Source organism: Chelmon rostratus, chromosome 6, assembly GCF_017976325.1.
Source record: "Chelmon rostratus isolate fCheRos1 chromosome 6, fCheRos1.pri, whole genome shotgun sequence".
NCBI classification, from domain to species: domain Eukaryota; kingdom Metazoa; phylum Chordata; class Actinopteri; order Chaetodontiformes; family Chaetodontidae; genus Chelmon; species Chelmon rostratus.
Genome location: NC_055663.1, coordinates 16,832,548 through 16,852,848, shown reverse-complemented (window position 1 = coordinate 16,852,848; position 20,301 = coordinate 16,832,548). Strand labels below are relative to the sequence as shown.

Sequence of the window (20,301 nt, the reverse complement as noted above, 5' to 3'; positions counted from 1 at the left end):
CCTTCCCTCCACACTCTCAATGACCATTAACTGGCCCTTGAACGTCTTCTTGTGCACACAGCTCTGACAAGGTTCTACAGCTGCTTCCTGTCTGTGAGGCACAGCAATCAACTACTTGTTAAGGGGCTTTACTTTGATTTCCTCACATGGACAAGATTTGAATATTTCTCACTGAAAATGAGACAGCGTAGTCCAGTCTCTGCCCAGGGCTTTGAACCCAAGACTCTTAAATCATGCTCTTTGATTTGAGCCCCCTTCCGGTGTAGAGGTGCTTAGCGCCGCACTAATTAAGATAGTGGGGCGGTGGATGGTGGGTCAAAGCGTTTCTGTTTTACCTTGAAGATATCCTGACACAAACACGAACATGCACACACACACACACACACACACACACACACACACACACACACACACATATCCAACAAAAAAAACCCATAGGCCCTCCAGACAAGCAAATAGCTTAACACACAATCATGCTGCTGTTTTGACGGGGCTGTTTGAGTAAGGTAGAGCTGTCTAGCATAGAAGATCACATCCTTTGCCCCGCTGTCTGATGTAAGAAAGAGCCAGGGTGTTTTACAGGGCGAGATGCAGCCTCTCACAATCTGAAGCACTCCGACCGCTCTTACAGAAAAGCCCTCTGGCCGTCCCTCTCCACAAGTTTCATCAGAGTGATCAGAGCGAAAGGATAGCCTTCAGGGCTAGTTTCTTCCATTCACACAGTGGGATATGAGCACACACGCATAGATGCGCGCACACACAGACACACACACTGCGGTACACAACACAAAAGTGTTTTTACATGCCTTTTCGATTGCACTTCACACATGTCAAAATACAGTACAAATCTCTTGGAAATCATTGATTTCTGCAGGTTTGACTGTTCATCAATTCTTCATGAGCAGACTGAAATTGAAAAGGCAGTGGTGGTTAGAAAAGCCTGTGTACTATTGTTGTAGTGCACAAAGAAGTCTTGCATCTCACATGTGAGACATGTGTCACACACTGTGTCTGTATCTTTCAATTTCGGTGATATGATCTGTGCTGGAAGAACACAAACTCTTGGTAGTTAATGCAGCCTCAGAGGTTACAAACCACCACACAACACCACATCCGCGTTGTTCAGCTGCACGGCCTTGCAGAAAACAAAGAAGCGCTTTTAGCACAGTGCCTGCTTCGACTGTGTGCGTGATTATCAAACAGTCATAAGACTGCATAGCATTTTAATTTCCTCTCTGTGGTTATTATCAAATTCTCTCCAGGATGGAAAAAGGCGAACTAGTGAAAGTGGATGGCACAGATATAATTGAAGGGATTGATTTATTACAATGCAGGCAACTAACTTGTATATAGGCACTGGTGAAAGAAGAGTCAACACAGAAACAAGATGATCTTATCTCCACTGTATGTGAGGTAGGGAGTATAGTTTTTTTCCACCTTAAGACTGTAGAATTTGTCATAGAATGAAATTACATTTTTAAAATTGTAAAGAATCTCTGTACTCACATGTATGTGTCTTCTTTGTTACTGAGATACCTGCAAAGAGAAAACAAACAAACCATGAAAACAGTGTAGATACAAAACAACAGCAAAATAGCCAGCGCAAACCATAATTTACATGGAGCTCTGTTTATACAGTAGCTAACTGATAGTGATCATGGCGATGAAGGGGCAGACCCTGTGGTCCAACAGACTGCCACTGTCCAAGGTCACTGACGTGGCAGGCCCAGGGCAATTATGTGTGTAGGCTGGTGTCTGACCTGCGGCCATGCTACATCAACATCCACGACAAGGTGGCTGAGACTCTGTGCTCTGCGGGCAGTAAATGAAAAATTATACTAAAACAAACAACATTTGGAATGCTAATGTGTTGAGCAGCCACACTGATTGGGCCTGAGCACATGACTAAGCCTGTGGCCCAGAGCAGGATGGCGGCACTTTGACCTCAGTGTTAGTTAATTAATCCTTTATTTGAACAGGTAGTCTCATTGAGATCAGGGTGCCTTTTTCAAGAGAGTCTTTGCACAAAAAAAATGTATGTGAAAGCAAATGACACAATTAGAATTTAGTCACAAATTAATGTACACAACGCCAATCAAGTCTGGATATAAAGAAAACAATTACATGTAACATTTAACAACACTTCAACAATTTTAATGGAATTTTGTGTATGTAGTTTCAGTTGTACATGTCTTTGTATTCAAAACTGGTTTAGATTGAAAATGTGTAACAGTTAAAGTTAAAAACTCCTGAACTGTGGGACCTGATCAGAGAAAAACAGCTGTTTTTCAAGCAACACCTTATAGATAAAGATTTATAGAAAAAGAGAGAGGGCCCAAAACAGACTGCTGTGGCACACCTTTACTAAGTGTAAGAGCTGTTTTTTTGCACCATTGCAAACAACATAATTAATTATTAATCATTTCAAGTCGTGAAACCAGTTAGTTGAATATTAATCTACACCTTAAAAAGATAACTTTTTCAAGAAATGCCATCTCAGATGCTTGGATCAGTCGATTGCTCAAGGCACTGATAATGCTGTGCTATGGCAGGGTCAACATGACATGACTATAATGTCACTTGTTTCCAGAGAGGCCTGTGGTGGAGTCGACGAAGGATTCCAGTATTCTAGCCAAGCAGGTAGTTTGGATGGTAATTGCTTAAATCAGTAAGACACCCTGAGCAGCCCTCCGAACATGCAGAATCATACTGGATCAAACGTTTTAGCAAGCGGTGCTGCAGCTAAATGAGCACTGAGGCGTAGAAGAGTAAAGATCTAAATTATTCTCATCTTTAGACTTACAATTTAAACTCACCAGTTTATTGTAAACCTCTTAGAAAGGTTGGAGCAGCAGATGAGATCTGATAAACTATAGATGAGAGGCACGTAGGGATGTGCGTGGTTACAAACCGCCCATCAAACAAGTGCTCAGACTGACCAGCGTGAGTCAGATCTGGCTGAGGTGGAGCTGGGCTGCCACTGCTCGTGCTGCCCTTCCTCGCCCCTTTGGGTGTCAACTCATCGGATGAGCCACTTCGGTTCTTGCTGTGACTCCGGCTGCTTCTCCTGCCTGCAACATTGCTCTAATGCCCCGGGAGCCTGACGCGGACGAGCGCACAGCCAGCCGTGGTCCCCAGCGGCCCGCTGGATGCTCATGCTTTGCAGGGCGATAGCACACTAATAGATCCCACTTGTCATGCGGAAGCAATGGCTAATTTTTCTACAGCTTGCATTTGAAACTCGGGGGACGGCGAGCTGACATGATTCAATAACTCTCTGTGAAAAAGGCGTCTGGCCGGAGATAACAATGTTTCAGACACGTTTGAGGGGAAACGAGTCAAAGAGCAACGAGGGGGAAAACAAATAAGCCCTTCAGCCTCCTATAGACATACACACAGAAACACATAACTGATATCAACTCCACTGAGCAGAAAGAGGGAAAACAGTCACCTAGGGGCCAGCAGTCTGTGATGGAGCTCTAGCATTGTTCCCGTGCTCAGGGCCAAATGCTTCTGTTCTGTCCAACTGTGACATTACGCAGTCAAAATAAACAGTAATCCAGTCTTAATTCTACACTCCAATCAAACTACGTGGAAACCAGTGGGGGTCAAGGTGCTGCAAGACAAGGAAGCTGTAAAAGCCTTTATTACGGAATTAAATGGCTCTTTGTTCTAATGGGTAAGACAACTTCTTAAACCATGTAAGGAACATTGCTGGTGCACTTAGTGGAAACTGTATTAGAAGGAAATAGCAAATAAGCAACTTTTTCCTGGCTTTTTGTCAAACCTTTCACTTCTACAGACACATTAAACAGACATTCTCAGACTATTTAAAGGGAGTATGGCGACATACAGAAGGTGCAGAAAGAGACAGAGAATTCAAAACTACAATCTGTCTTCCTCTGAGGTGTTAACAAAAGTGACTTCGTCTGACCACAGATCTTTAAAAAACCATTTGCTTTGCGAAATGATCATGAGAAAGGACATGAAAGACACACACGTTTGTGTGATGTTATGCATAGAGTATATTTGTGTTTTTGCAGAAGGTTAGCCACACAGACCACACTGATACTGTTCAAGTCAAATCAAGTCAAGAAAGATCAATATCTAGGCCACTGTGAAGGCTCATGTTTCCAGATTTTCAAAGATCAAAGCTGCAGTAATGAATGAACCTTATTCTGTAATCACTAAATGAACTATCTGTTAAGCTATCTATTAAGATTAAGACCAACATAAATTTGACTTGATGAGTTGCTTTTTATTATGGTATTGTGCTGATACTGAGTAAACTTCTGTTGCCTCACTCGGGAACACGCTAAATCAGAATGCGTCACAAACCGAAGTCTGTTTAAGGAGGGATATTTATTGTAAAGGTACTCTGGGGAATTTCCAGTGTAAACAAACCGTTTTGTTTACTGGACTTTGGACGTTTCCTAAGGGCCTAAAAACATGTTGAATACATTTACTTCCTCGTGAAAATTTGCTTATTTGTTTTGTAGCCTGCATTATTTAATCCGTCCAGCGGTCACCTTTTTCCTCTCTTTTTTTTGTCCACATTGCTACCTGTTACTGGCATCTGTCAACAAGTAAGACCCACCCTCTGCTGTCAGCAGAAAGGGTTACCACATTAACCTAATGCTTGTGGTGTGCGAGTGTGTCTTCATGTGCGTTCTGCAGGGAACAGCTCAACAAATAATCTCTCTACAGTGCCACTAATGGTCAAAAACTCCAAAGCGACCCATTGGATTAAGTCAATAAAACCAGATGCACAGACGGAGAGAAGTTACACCACGTATGTGCATCACAAACTCCAAAAAGAAACAGCCAGCACAGTCCCATCAACTACTGTTTGTCTCTCATCCACTGACTTCCAAACACCTAATGATATGAAAACTATTCTCTTCATTAACGTGTTCTCAGCTGCAGAAAAACTGTTCTGTCTTTTACAGCAAAGGCTCATTTGGCCTGTTGCTATGCAGGTTAGAGGAAGTAGGAGGGGCAGGTTGGCGGGCCCACTTCCTCCTCTATGTGTCATTCAGAGCCCTGTGATTGGAGGTGGCAAGGACAAGGGGCCACAAAGCCAATGACTGAGTCAGGCAGTGAGAAAGAAGGAGTAAGCTCTGGGCACTGACACTGGCAATGCCTGCCAGCTCATGTCTTCTCCACTGGATGGCAGGTTCAGAGGTCAGTGTGGAGGTGAAGCTCTCCTTGGCTGACAAACAGGCTGCTATAAACACGCTATTAACTCGAGGATCGGCTTTTAGAAAACGTCCATGTGCTGTATGGGCATTATTTATATAGGTAATCATAGAAATCAAAGTTAAAAGGCAAGCCAGTTGTGTGTATGAACTTGCAGCTGAATTCTAATTTCAACATTACCATTTGTCATAATGGAAGGAGGGACAGTTGTCACCGTGTGGCCTTTGATCAGTCATACTTTCCCTTGCAACGGTAAACAATTCAGCACATGTTCTCATGAGACTTTGCCTATGCTATAGAGGAAGAGAGGCAGTGTACAGGCGACTGGAGGTTAACCTCCACCACATCTATCTGCAGGGGGGGCACACATCCTGTAAACATGCCACTTAGACAGGAGGAGAGCGAGTCTGGGGTTTGGCAGCCACAGTGCTGCAGCCGGCTGTGGAGCACCGTGCCATCGCAGGCGACTCAAAGTGACAGCGCTGTAATGAAGTCTGAGGCGCATGGCAGGCTGTACGTCATAATTTCAGGTTCCTTAAAGCCTGACAGGGAATGATTATCATGGATGGTTATTGTCACCCTGCCTCCCTGGGAGACGAGGCGTGCTCTGGGGTTGTTGCACCGTGACATTCAAAGTTACAGTCTCCTTCATATAATGGAGCTGTCCTCTCAGCGCGCTAATGGGAGCGATCCATTTAACCTGTGCCAGAAACACACAGACGAGGAAGTTCCTAATGCGAGGCCTCTCCCGTGGGGACGTCACACTCCCCCCCTGGCTGCTCCCTTCCTGCTGCTTGATTCATTGACTGGCGCTCCTCACTTATCCTCATTCACTGTTCAGTCTGGGGAGACAGGGAGGCTCGCTTCCTGCCGCCTGCTCCACATGCCACTGCTGCACGCCCGCCGCACACAAGGACACAGCCGGCGTAACAGACCCAGCTGCAGGAAGAGCCAGCGAGGGCCCAGTGAGGGACGAGCTAGATACCTGCTGGAATTACGGGTCAACACCATAGGCCTTGGGAATGCTAGCAGTACATACTCTCTCCTGTTAATAAGGCCTCTCAGATAGAAAACAAAATAACACCAGACAATAATGAGAAGGTTTGGTTATTTTCCTGTCTTAATGATGGCAGTTGTATGTGACTGTTAATTTTAGGCTACTCCTGAGGTTGCTGGTTAATGACGGTGCCTAAGCCATGGTCATCTTAAGAATGATAGATGTAGCTACATTCAGTAGTCCATCTTTTGACTGCTGCCGCCTGCCCGACTGACAAATTGCTGCTACATTCCTCAGAGAAAATAATTAGAAACAATTAATGTGTTTCTCTTCTTAGCCATCACAAAGCTCCAAAAGCAGTCTCAATTGTTTAGGAAACATGTTTTGCAGTGATTTATGTTTAAGAAATTCAACACAACACAAATTCAGGCTTGAAGGAAACTAGAATATTCAGTAGGTGACTTGTTTAGATAGTGTGCTTAGGCAATTCATACACTGATTTAAAACATCTCTTAAAGTAATGCAGTGAGTCAGACAGTGAAAAGCACAGTCAAAGTATAAAGATATGATGCAAGGTTGCTCTTGCATTAATGCTCATCTCATCAAAAGTCATAAAATAAGATGGATGAGCTGATTCAAGGACCTCTGTGCTGTTCTAACTTTGGCAGTCTTTGTGAAGGCCAAGTTTCATACACAAAGTCATTTAAACAATCCTCCCTTTTGCAGTGACACACTTAGCCTTATTAGCTATTATACTGCTATAAACTATACGTGCAAAAATTTAATGATTAAAAAAGCACAATGATTCTAATCAGCTGCCCCCTAATATACTAAAACACTTAATCCATGGAGAGGCCAACTCTCTGGGGAGGCTCAAGAGAAAAATGACTTCTCTGTCTCCAGGCGCTGTTATTTCTGGTCATTTCTAATTGGTTTTAACTAAAAGCAACCACTCCGAGACTCCACAGGTTACTCCAATGCATCGCTATGGAATTGTCTGCAAATAGAAGATATACATCCAAATTAGTTTTAGAGGACACCACAATTGTCTTTCAGAAGACGAAAGGAGAAAGGGCAGAAAAAAAGCATACATGCCTTCCTGAGAAAGTCAAGAAGCTGGAAGATCCCAATAGAGCAGTGATGCTATCAGGGTGACCCTGAGATCATAGAAGCCCTGGCTGACTCGAGGTACCATGTCACACGCACCTCGCCCCCTACAAATGTCTCCCAGACTCCATGTACAACGTCTCCCCCTGTGCAGTTCTGCATTGCTGGGCCTGTGAGTCTCCAGGTGAGTCCTCAGTGCTGTTTGGTGGCTCGTGAATTATACATTGCAGCAGAGGAATTGACGTGGCCCAGGAGGGCCGAGAAACAGCAGGCATGGCTGGGAGGCAGATTGAAGACTCTGACGGAATTTTAATTGTACCGCAGGGAACGCTGCGATAAGAGCTATTGTTATTGGTAAGACGGTGCCGCACAGGTTCACCTAGCTGAGAACGTAAAAAACTGGCAAGATCCAAAAACGACTAAGGCTCTAACATGGCACCAACAGCCCGTACAGTTCATATCACTGTCGTACTAATATTTATTCTTGCTCTCTCTGTGTGCTCAGTATTTATCTGCAACATGCACAGAGGACCAGCAAAGGTTAGCTATGGTGTAGAAAGAAAAATTCAGGAAACATCTACAAACTAAAGAACCGCTGAGGAGCGGCTCAACCAGAAACCACTGAGGCATTCCATTCAGTTGCTTTGTTGTGCGATTCAGTACAGCATTGCAGGTGAAAGGCCAAAATGTTTCTGCTGCTCTGATGTTGCTCACTCTGATCCTGACTCTCGCTGCACTATACAGTAATTCTCCTCTGAGTATAAGCTGGTCCCAGGGGGCCTGACGGATGCAGGAAGGCCCTGGGCGCTGGTCAAAGTGAGGCCAGGGGCACAGGCAGGCCTCTGTGTACTCTCTGCGCTGGCGGTTCCCAGCCCAGCGGTAATCTCCCAGTGATCCAGCCTCAACCACATATGAAACCCAATAGCCTTTCAGCCCGCACCATAAATAAAGACAAACCACATTCAGCAGACCACCCTGGCTCACTTTACTGTTACTGAGCTACACCGAACAGCTGTCTGAACAGGCCACCACTGGGTGTGTTTACACACTTATATATATAAAGGCTTTAACTACAGAGATTTTAAATGGATACGTTGTCAGAAGACTGTTTATTTCAAGTGGTGTAATTACATAAAAACATCATCTACGCCTTTCTATATTTTTCCTTATTTACAGTATGTGTAAATGAATGAATGCACACAGAAAAATACATCACAATTCCCATTACTACAATGTAGAGGTTAGAGGTTGCTCTGCCTCTGTAGTAGACAACAGCAATGTTCCCCAGGGACAACACTTTCTATTTCTATTCACATTACAATATATTACCTGAGTTCTACACAGATTAAAATCTTAAGAGGGAATACAATTACCTACAGCTCCTGAGGCATACACTCCAGTTATGCACTTTTTTTACAGTAATGGGTTGTAAGAGTATTACAGTTGGCCAATAGAGATGTGCCCCCTTGGGCTAGCCTATTCAGAAGAGCTTAAATATTCACAATACGCAGCACACTGCAGTTAAATAAGGAGAATCTCAGATCTACAGTTTGCTTGAAATTGCTTGTTTTCATTTGTTTTGTTTTTGCTCTGTCTTCTGTTTCTATGCACGGCTGCAAAGGATGATTCACAGGCCATCTACTTCAGGAAACCACAGTGGTAGGCTGTTTGTGCAAAAGGTATGTGTCACTTTAACAGATGAAGTGTTGCTCAAGATTTGTTTGTTCAACTCCCCTGTCTACGCTTGGTATGCATTTCATACATATCAAGAACAGCAGTTAGAAAAGATGGGATTCGAATAGGTGAGTTGATATGTGCTCTGACAGTTGGTGACAATCTTTTACCAGAGCTGTCCAGGTCTGTCAATAGACTGAACACACAAGCTTGCTTGTATAATCACCTGGAGCGGGGGGGAACTAGAGCTCTGATGACAAACTAATGTCAGCTAATATCACCTCTACAAAGGCTGACTCAGAAATATATTGGAACCCTTTCATTACCATCACTCATTCAGTCTCAATTCTCATCCAGTAAAGTACAGTACAGCAGGCACTTGTCTAATGAACAAGGGTCTATGGGGAAGGATCACTCTGTGTGAGTGTGTTGGAAGTCAAGGTCCCACAACAGTGGACTCGTGGCTCTGCTGATAAGGACTTGGCTCTAATTGCTCAAAAGGGAGGGAACTGCAGCCCCATTAGGTCTGGTCTTAGCACTTGCCAATAAGCCAAACTGCCCCTCTGAAGCCTCCCATGTAATGAAAACTTCCTCTGAGATAAATTACATGTCTGTCAATCCACTAATTAATATCATGGACTTGTCTTTTTTGCTCCTAGCAGGCGGCTCGGAGCAAAAAATTAATGACTTAATTAGGAAATTAAAGAATGAAAAATATGTAAAATATATATATTAAAAGCACAGTTATTGAGAATAGAAACCAGGAGGAAAGCAACAAAAAATCACACACAAAAAAAGAGGAATTGTCTTGGTTGTAAGTTAAAAATATTAGCTGTCATTTCTCTCTCTCTGTGTGTGTGTGTGTGTGTGTGTGTGTGTGTGTGTGTGTGTGTGTTCACAACCAAGGAATTAATTATTACAGCTGAGCCATGTTGGCTTTTAAAAATCTGACTTTTCAAAATGAAACATCACTGCTAGGAGTTCAGAAGGTCATCAGTGCCTGTTGTGGCTGCAACCTAAGAACCCTGGTGGACGCCAGTGGTGAGAGAGGCCGTCAAGATGAAGAAGGAGGCTTTTTGGGGGTGAAGCAGCAGGGTATCAGGAGGCCAGAGGGACTACGTCATCAGCGGTTGCCAAATCAAAAACCTGGGTGTGGGACTCAGGAAAGCAGGGCTTGGCTCAGGCTGTGTTCAGTGGGGGAGGAGAACCATAGACCTGGACTAGGGGTAGTGTCCAGCAGTGAAATGAGCACTCTGAGGAACTCCTGAACGTGACCTTGACATTTTCAAGACTCAGACCCAAATCACTAGCAGAGGTTTCTGAGCTAGTCAAGAAGCTCCCCGTAGGCAAGGCGCCAGGTATGGATGAGATTTGCTGAAGACTCTGGACATTGTTGGTCTGTCTCAGTTGACACTCCCTCCTCAGTGTCACAAAGAGACAGACCTGGGTGGGGGTTCCCATTTTAAAAAACAGGGACCAGAAGGTGTGCTGTGTGGTGGGTATCACACTGCTCAGCCTCCCCGGGAATGTTTATTCCAGGGTGAAAGAAGGCTCTGACCAATTGTTGAATCTCAGACCTAGGAGGAGCAAAGCAGATTTTGTCCTGGTCAGTGGACTAACTTGTTACCCTTGCATGGCTGCTGGAAGGGGAGTTTGTTCATCCAGTGTTCACAAGTGTTTTGTGGACTTGGATGAGGAGGAGTATGAGGTACTGGGGCTGCTGCTATGAGCCATCTGGTCTACATATAACCAAAGTGAGAGTGTCCATATTCTCAGCGCAAAGTCAAACACATTACCAGTGGGTGTGCCCTTGTCACAGATTCTGTTTGTGATATTCATGGACAGGATCTCAAGGCACAGCCATGGGCAGGAGGGTGTCCAGTTTGGGGATCTCAGAAGAGTGTTTATGCAGATGATGTGATTCTGCTGGCTTCATCATACTGTGACCTTCAGCACACACTGGGGAGGTTTGCAGGCAAATGTGAAGCAGTTGAGATGAGAATCAGCACCTCAGTATCCAAGGCCCTGGTTCTCTGCCAGAGAATGGTGGACTACTCCCTCTGGGTTGGGAGTGTGGGAGAGTTGAAGTATCTCGGAGTCTTGTTCACTAGTTAGGACAAAATAGAGCCTGAGATGGACAGGCACATTGGCACCGTGTCAGCAGTAATTCAGGTGCTAGCTCTCATAGAGAGCTGAGCTGGAAGGCAAAGCTCTAGATTCAGATGATCAACAGTTGATCTATGTGCCAACCCTCGCCTATGGGCATGAGCTTTGGGTAGTGACTGAAAGAATGAGATTGTGAATAAATGCGGCCGAAATGATTTTCCTCCACAAGCTGGCTAGGTTCACCCTTAGATATAGGGTGAGGAAGTCAGACACTGTGCCTTTTCATCAAAAGGAGTCAGTAGAGGGGGTTTGGGCAACCTTGGTGGTTTTTCAGGGCACTTCCAACTAATAGGAGACCCCAGGGTAGACCCAAAAGATAATGGAGCTATTATTGTATCTGGTCTGAGAGGGATCCCCCAGGAAGAGCTGGAAAACGTTGCTGGGGAGATGGTTGTCTGGACTACCTTGCTTAGCCTGATGCCACCACGACTTGGAGCCAGATAAGCAGAAGAAAATGAATGTCTTTTTTGCTTCTCTGCAGCAGCGAACTGAGTCAGAGAGCTGGGGATTGAGGTATTTCTGAGGACTGGAGGACATAAAGGAAGGAAAAGCAGAGGCAAACTAGCAAGCGCGCTTCTACTGTGATTCACTGCAGTCATGGTCGGCACTTAGCGCAGCATCTATTTTTCATGTATTTCATAATTAAAACCTGCGAGTTCTGTAAGCCCTCCATGCTCCATGCAGATCAAAGGTAGTCCTATTAGCAGGGAGTTCATCAGTGGAGCCACTCTTCCATTTCCAGGCAACAGAGCCATGCTTAAAGCACAAATACCCTGTAATTACACACATGTGTGATAACGGGACAGCCACGGAGCTGGACTATGATTAATAGAACACAGATCACAGCTTCCTCCTCCTTTTTCAAAGCTAACACAACAGAGGACTTTACACACGAGGATAACCCATGTGCAGCAGATAAAGAGGCTGATGAAAGACTGAATATATATTTCACACATCGACTCTTGTGGTGCAGGTGGAGTGTGCTTCAGTTTGTTGCCTTCTCCCTCCCTGCTGCATTCTCTATGTAAATGTAATCGGAGGATAACACGGGATAAAGCTCTGCAGAGCGGAGACATGATGACTCCCTTCTGCGTGGATAGAGGCGTACAAACCTAACTCACATGGTGTAATCAACAGAGTGAGCTGTGTTGCGTTATTTATTTGTCCCATTGACTCTTAGGTAACTTGATGCCACAGGGCGCACAGTCTGAATGCTCAGGCTGTGAGACATTCTTTCCACCAACACTGTAAGTACACAGCTGATAAACACAGGAATCCTATCTTTTCTTTATTTTGAAAAGATACATACTGTGTATTTATATATGTGGTTCCCAATTTTTGTTATCTTAAATCATCTAGTTATTTCACATGACAAAAGTAAAGACTAGAGGGAAATCTGAAAAAATAAACAATTTGGTGCAGAAGACGTTTTTTTTTTCTGCTTTTTCATCCTCCTAACCGGCTGGTGACCCCTCAGATTAATCTTGTGACCCCTTGTGGGGGTCCTGACCCCCCATGTTGAGAACCACTAATATATCTGATGTACATACAACCTCAATCTTGGTTAAATTTAGTTCTTAAGAATTAATAGCTAAACAATCCCAGTACTGTATCATGCTGCTACAAAGCTTACTACTGTCTATAGTATTATTCTTACGCTATTGCACATAAACATGAATATATATTAGTCTGGCTGGCCTTAATTCTGCATTCTTCTTGCTGGCCAGCAGGGGGCAAAAAGAAGTCTATGAGAAAATGGCCTTACTTTATTACCTCGGTAAACATACTACTACTGAGTTTACGGTCTCAATCATTAGTTTAAAGTCTTATTCAATGCAGCATAATGTCAATTTTGTAAGTTATGGTCCCATTTGGAGTCAAATAGACAAAAAAAAGCAGGACAGAGGTGTGACAGTGTGTACATTAGGTGGGTGTTGAAGGTGTTTTTTTATCTTAGAACTTTTGATTCTTTCACAGGCTTTTTCAGTTCGTGAAAGTTAATTGTAACATTTTGGTCACCTAAAACTGTTCGCTCTAAGGAATCAGCTGTTCATTTATTCTTTTGTTTCAAGCCTGTTTTTCACTAGCCAAAATTAGCATCCCAGTTTGCATCACAGTTAACGTGAATTAAGTATTTTCCTTACTAACGATGCTAACACTAGCAACAGCATTAGCTGATAACTTAGCTCCGCCCTCTCCCAATTTAGCAACTTCAGGCTTCAAAAAACCAAGTTGGCGATGGCCGAAATGCCTCACTCAAGCCCTCAGAATGGTAGAGCGCAAACCAATGGGTGATATCACAGTGGCTACGTCCACTTCTTTTGTACAGTCAGTGATAACAGCTCCAGAGCCAAGTTAATGGCAGGGAGCAAACCACTGAACCTCCTCTGGGCTCATGAGGTCAGTTACAGTTCGCGGTACAACTGTCCTCCACTAACAACCGGACAAGGTAACAGGAAGGGCTCTGGTTTATCAAGTAGGAAGATGACAATCCTAATATACACTCCTAATGTTACATGATAAAAAGGGGGCATTTGTCCAGAAGGCACAGCACGATAACACATCCTACAGCCAAGCCAGGTTACAGAGAGGACAGTCAGAGGGCAGGGATTTTGCAATTTACACACCGGAACCAGCATCGGCCATCACAGCGCTGGCCTATAACAGAGGCAGATCTAACCTTCCCGGTGGCTGTGTGGAATATTGCCCATTCCAATAAATGCTTTTTTCAAAAATCTACACTATTTTTCGTGCAAGTGTCAATGCTGTGGCGTAGAAGGCCAGACACATGGTATGAAGAGCAGAAAATACACAAATGACCCCATAACAGGCATCCACAACATATGCACAGACAGCCCACTGATACTCAGCGCAATCACAAAGTCAAAAGGGGTCCAGGGTTGAGGCTGGGAGCACGTCTACACTGCAGTCACAGCCATACATTCTCAGCAATATGAAAGCTTGCAGCCGTGGCCAGCAGTAATAATTAATAGCATAGTCTATAAGCATTCCATTAGGTGCAAGCAGCTGTCATAAACATCTTAATTAATTTACAAAGCAAGCAACTAGGGAATTATGGCGACGTAAAAATCTGCTTCCCTCTGCCGCTCCATAGCACTGGAACAGATCGGGCTTTTAAATTTTTAAACATGCCTTTCATGTTCTCTGGAGCACTAAAAAGCCTTTGAACAGTCAGCTTGTTAGGAGATGCACCTAGCAGCCCAATACCTACGGGTCGTCTTGCTATTCTTTTCATACAGTGACAAGAGGTTTTGGGCTTCTCTTTGCTGCTCCGGCTTGACTCAAGGAATCTCTCCTCTCTTCCAGTGCGGCGTCGGCCCTCCCTCTTTTTTTTCTTTCTTTCTTTCTTTCTTTTTTTTTTTGGTCAGAGTGACATAACTGCACTGTGTTTTTTCCTGTCGAACACTCCATCTGAGCTCTCTCCGTCCATCTTTCTAAGTCTGCCTGCGTTTCTATGATTTTTTTTGTGGACAAAGAGCAGAAACAGCTTTTAACCATTTTCCATAAATCATAATCTGTACAATCTGAAATGCTGTATGACAATTTAAGAGCAGGAGCATAAACAAGGCTTTCAGATCCGAAACAAAACCCTCCCACTGTGTGTCTTATGTAAGAGGGACATCCTCCTGAGGACACTGGGTGGTGCAGCTGAGGGTCAGCGGCGAGAGAACGAGGATGGCACTCTCACGCCACACTGTAATCTGGACAGCATAGTGCCAAAGCAAGGGTCAGAGTGTTGTGGTAAAAACTCTCTTCCTTACCTGCTCTCACTCAGAGAGGGCAAGATTAGACCGGCCACTCCATTATAGGAGAAAGGCTTAAGGGCATTTCCACTTTCAGAGCTGGGATATCAGCAGCTTCTGACACTAAGCAGGGCTGACCCATCATTTTGGAGGGAGCTGAGTGGAGGGTATCAGCTGTCTGCCCAGCAATGCAGTTGAGTCTGGGCAAAAATCATTTTTTCACCAGTTTACAAAAGAAAGAAATACACAGCTCCAACTGCACGAGAAATGCACAGCACTCAGACACAACAGGGCCGGGCCAACACCTCCTCTTGTCATTAATATAAATATTCACTAGCTGCAATTAAGAATCGATTTAACTATGCATAACATATACAGTATGCCATTTACCAAGCGGACAATGAATTTTAATGTGCCCATTACTCTCTGATGATAGCCAGGCACACATCCCTTTTTTCTCACTCCCAGTCTAACCTGTCTCTTCCTCCCCATCTCTCTCCATTTCAGCCCATGCCATATTTGCTTAACCCAGCCAGTGTGACAGCACTCAATGCTAAAGCACTCCCAAGGCAGATGATCAAAGTCAGCAGTCAATTCACATTACAATGCATTGATTTGATGTTTCCTAACCTCCCAGGCCTTTCTCTAATGCTGCCAAGGACCTTCAGGATATTTCACAGCGCACCTCCTTTCCCAGCCTTTCTCTGTCTCCCTCTCTCTCTCTCTATCTTTCTGTATATGTGTGTGTGTGTATGTGTTAATGTGTGTGTACACTGTCTGCAACTAAAAATATGGTTGACAGAGATGTTTCTCTGGTCATGTTTGCATATGAATTGAGTCTATATTCTGTCTAGTTCAAAAAGGGACGGTTTAAAATAAGAGACCCGACTCAAAGCCCAGCAGTAATTCATGTGAGTCGGACCACTTCAAAACCGTCCTCCTTTTACGATGTAATTATTGGCCCTCATTCACCTGCTGTTTCAAATATTGTTTTAGAGTAAATCACTCCCTTGTTCTCATATACCACACTTCGTTTGCTTCTCATCACTTATTCATTTGCAATTCTTTATTGAGTTGGCTTCTATGCTTTAGTGACTGCCATTTCCCTCTGAGGGGATGTTCAGAGCACTTCCATGTTTTATTCAATTATGGAAACCTAATATGGTGGAAAGGTGTGCATGGTGCTCACTCATAACCATGCATTATTTCACACATATTTATTCTGCCTCTCTGTTGTTGGCAGGGGGCGGGCGGCGTGGCACAGACTTGCAGAAGCAGCCTAAACAGATGCATGCTCTTTTGTTTCTGGCCTTGACCTACAGGGTTAATAAGGGCCACAGTTACCATGAGAGACCATGATAGTCCATATGCAACAACCAAATCTATTGCACGCGTCTTGATTTGGAGGGTTACTTTGTTTTTGTTTTTTTCCGCTCAGAGGTTGTCAAAATGCGTAAGCATCAAGGCCACGGCACAGTGACACACTGACCTACAAGCACAAAGGAGAACTTTGTCTGCCTTGATAAACACACACTAACAGATAGAAAGAGCAAAAGAGAGGAGAAGGAGGGAGAGAGTGTGGAAGAGAGAAGGGAGGAGAGAGAAATACGAACTATTGATTTATGTAAGAGAGGCATTCCTTAAACAGCATTAGTCATCATGGCTGTGTGCAGCAAGCTGGCTCTTTAATTATTCCTCAGAAGCCAGACAAACTCGGCACGGCGTGAAGAGCGCCTATTGATTTCTGCCTGGCAGATGGGACACACTTACTTATAGCAATTCACAGACCGTGAGGATGATCAGAAAGACAGAGACGACACTTACCTCCTATTCAATCTACAGAGCAGCAACAGAGCAACTTTCAAGACTGGCCATTAGGCACGTGTCAAGAGTACGTCAAGTCAGAGTGCAGAGGTAAGCGAACCTGTTGTTTCATGGCGACTGTATACGACAGGTGAGCGGCACCTGTTGTGGCGTATCACAGTCAGAGGTGCCGCCAAGAGAGAGCAAGAGGAGGTGAAGTGCATGCTGAGTGTAAAGAGTGGGTTAAATGAGAGGATGATGATACGATAGGTGAGTTGTTTACATATGGCTTGTGATTTGCTGTGTGTTTTTATTGATTATTTATTGATTTGAATTAATTAAATCATTATTTAGTCTGAAAATGTCAAATGATAAAGAGACATGCCCAAGATGTTTCTTATTTTGTACAACAGATGGGCAAATATTTGCCATAACAAAGTTTAAAAAAGCAGCCATTCTTCACATTTTAGCAGCTGGAACCAGTAAATATTTGTCATTTTTGCTTAAAAATGACAAACTGACGATCAGAATTGTTGATTAATCTTCATCACTACTGCACAGTCTGACTTTCTGTTTGGCTAGGCTCCTATATGTAGCATGTGTGTGCATGGATGAGACAGAGAAAGATAAATAAAGACAGAGTATGTGTTGTCTGCTCAACACAGTTACATACAGTAAGTACTTTGCCCAAAAGACCAGCTTTCAAGAACAAGAAGGATATTTAAAGGACATAATCAAAAAGAGCTCTAATAAACAGATATCTAACAGTGTGGTGTAGGCTGCTTGATGCACCAAATCTGCAGCAGGATATTAAAATGTTCCAATTAAATATCAAATAATCCATAACAAATAAACAAAAAATACACATAGAAAAGCTTTAGTATAAAAGTCCATCTGTCTTGCTCGTATGCCTGTTTTGGAGCCGCCTGCTCGTCTTCTGTGAGGTCTGCGTTTTAAAGTGCCACTCTATTGTTATTTTATGAGAAGGGCTGAACACAGAGCCAGAGCCTCGTCTGAGCTGTGGAGGGAGAAATTCCCCTGCATGGCTGCACAATACACAGACAGCACATTTAGAGATGTCAGCCCCTAACTAGAGAACAGTCAGTGAGGTGAACCCACTAACCCCGTGTCTTCACCATGTCTAGCCAGGCTGCTCTGGAAACCCCAGTTAAAAATGCATTTGGTGTAGCTGATGCGGCGGGGCGGGCCATGCTAGGCATGCCAGGCAGGCTAGCCGGCTCGCATGTGCTGCTCACAACCCTGGTTAGCGAAATGCCACTACTGTATGCCTCATCACCGCTGCTTCGCCTGCACTTACATAATTTACACAAGCAAAGGGAGGGGAGGACAGCAGGGGGGTTGGGTCGAGGGGGGGGGCTGAGCCACAGGAAGCTCACATCCAATTGCGTTTGGCCATGTGGAGAGACAAATACGGCAGTATGAGGGGAGCTCATGCCACAGCGGGCTTTGATGACAACATGCTGAGACGCCCCTACGACACGCTGATAGACAGTAGAAAGACCCCACCCCTCCTTTGCATTTACGAAGCCAAGCGGAATATAGACGCAACAGGAACAAGGCAGAGAGTCTGAGCACATTAGAGGTGCACTGATCCAAGACCGTGGCATGGTTATTTATTAATCAGCTGAGCTTAGCTAACTGCCTGCTTAGATGAACAGCACAAGCATGTGGTACATTGCAGCATCAGCCCCGAGACAGCAAAACTGTTGACATAATGCAACTTAAAATACACGCTGCGTTAACTTTAGATAAAGCTATCCGCGAGTGCAAGTCTGCATTTCCCCCACACTCTTCCTTTCGTGTAGCATGTGTCACTTTTCCGTTAGTGATCACAGAAAGTGTGAAATTAAGACGATCTAACCCAGTGAACAAACAATCTAAAGCTCAGCACTGTAAATCCATTTGAGCTTATTTGGCTGCAAAACAAAACATTACTATGTGATCCAAAGTAAATACTGTCAGAGTGTACAGCAAACAAAGAGTGTTTGCCCATTTGCACATTATTCATCTCCTTGGGTGAAGTCACTGATGAGTAACAGCATGGCGATGTTGTCAGTAAATACACTCTAACATACACAAAATCACCCCTTTCATGTTGTACTTTTGGAGTTCACTGGCACCACAACACCGCGTGCCGACAATGTTTTTTGCCAATTTCAACACCTCACAGTTGGGGTGTCAGCACATTGAAATGGTGTTGAGAAACATAGCCTTTTAACTGAGACGAAACATCTCTTGGAGAAAAAAAACGAGAAAAGAAAAACAGAATGGGATGCAATTCTCCAGAGTGTTTCCCCCTCATGTCTCTTCCACTGTTTTTTTGGCAGGCCGGGTAATACACAGGAAAGCACTGGCACACAACACTCTCTACCTGAACACAAAGGGAAACATCTCAGCCTGGAGTTTGGGCTTCAGAGACTAATAGGAGGCTTGCACATCACCACAGGGAAAACAAGTGATAGGCTCTCCATTGGCTTATTCTGTTGATGCAAGCTTTACAGGCTGAAGTGTTTTTTTTGCTAAGTTCTCCATTACTTCAGGAGCCATTTACGGAGGTGCCATGAAGGAGTGATGGAGGCTTCTGAGAACATTTGGGCGAACAGGAGAGGTAGAAAGTTGATGTGGTCATTACTAGACACTTCCTTTCATCATTTCTGAGACTATCTCGCACACACTCTCATTCTCCCAGACTTCTGCAGCACTGAGCTGAGAGAGCCTAAGCCTCTTGGACAGTTCATTTAGGATAATGCAATGATGAGAAATGGGGAGGGGGGAGCTGTGTGTGTGTGTGTGTGTGTGTGTGTGTGTGTGTGTGTGCACGTGTGTGTGTGTGTGCGTGCGAGCCAAATCATGTCTGATGAATGTATCTTTTCAAAATGTTTCCTCTGACTCAAACGCATTTGAAGCGAGATGCAAAACACGTCAGCAAAGACAAGAAAGATTATTTTCATAACCTGCTGAAACATAAAAAGGCAATCTATAGCGGAGACATAATTATTTCATGAATTCAAACAACACAAAAAGGATATTTCAAAGAAATTTTCACATAAAAAAGACGGAACAGAAATTATCTAGGGGCTTTTTTCCCTTTCTTCAGACTTCAGAAAAGAGAAATTTATTTCTGCCTTCATCTCTAAATTGGATGCAATTTATTGCCTCTCCAAAGCTCATTTTTCACTGGCTTGCAGGATCCATGGGCCATGGCAGGCAATGCGTATCTGCCCGCCTCCCCTGGCCTCGGGTGCTAATATGTGGAAACTGGCCTGGGGATATGGAGCCCAACCAATGGAAGAGGAGGCAGAGGGACAGAGGAGAGAATCAATCCCTAATCGCTGAGGAGTAGGGAGTAGGAGGGGGAGAAGAGGAAGTGGGGGGAAAAAATCAGAAAGCAATGTGTTTACCAGCAGACATTTGGGTGCTGTCAGCTGACTGCAAGAGCTCTGGGATGTCAGAGAAAGAAAAGGGAGTTATATAACCAGGCTGTTATAGCAGGGAGAGAGTGAGGAAGACAGACAGAGACAGAGACAGAGAGAGGGACCAGAAAAAAAACAAAAAAAAAACGCAGCCATT

The 20,301-nt window shown here is 44.1% G+C and overlaps 1 protein-coding gene across 1 annotated transcript in view; it reads right to left on the bottom strand.

The window, feature by feature from the left end:
- The window catches only part of roraa (RAR-related orphan receptor A, paralog a), a 178,718-nt gene that overhangs the window by 55,309 nt on the left and 103,108 nt on the right, over nucleotides 1-20,301 (bottom strand). Inside the window, exon 2 of the mRNA XM_041938262.1 lies at nucleotides 1,507-1,536. Coding sequence (XP_041794196.1) covers nucleotides 1,507-1,536 — 30 coding nt within the window. The remainder of the gene's footprint in view (nucleotides 1-1,506; nucleotides 1,537-20,301) is intronic.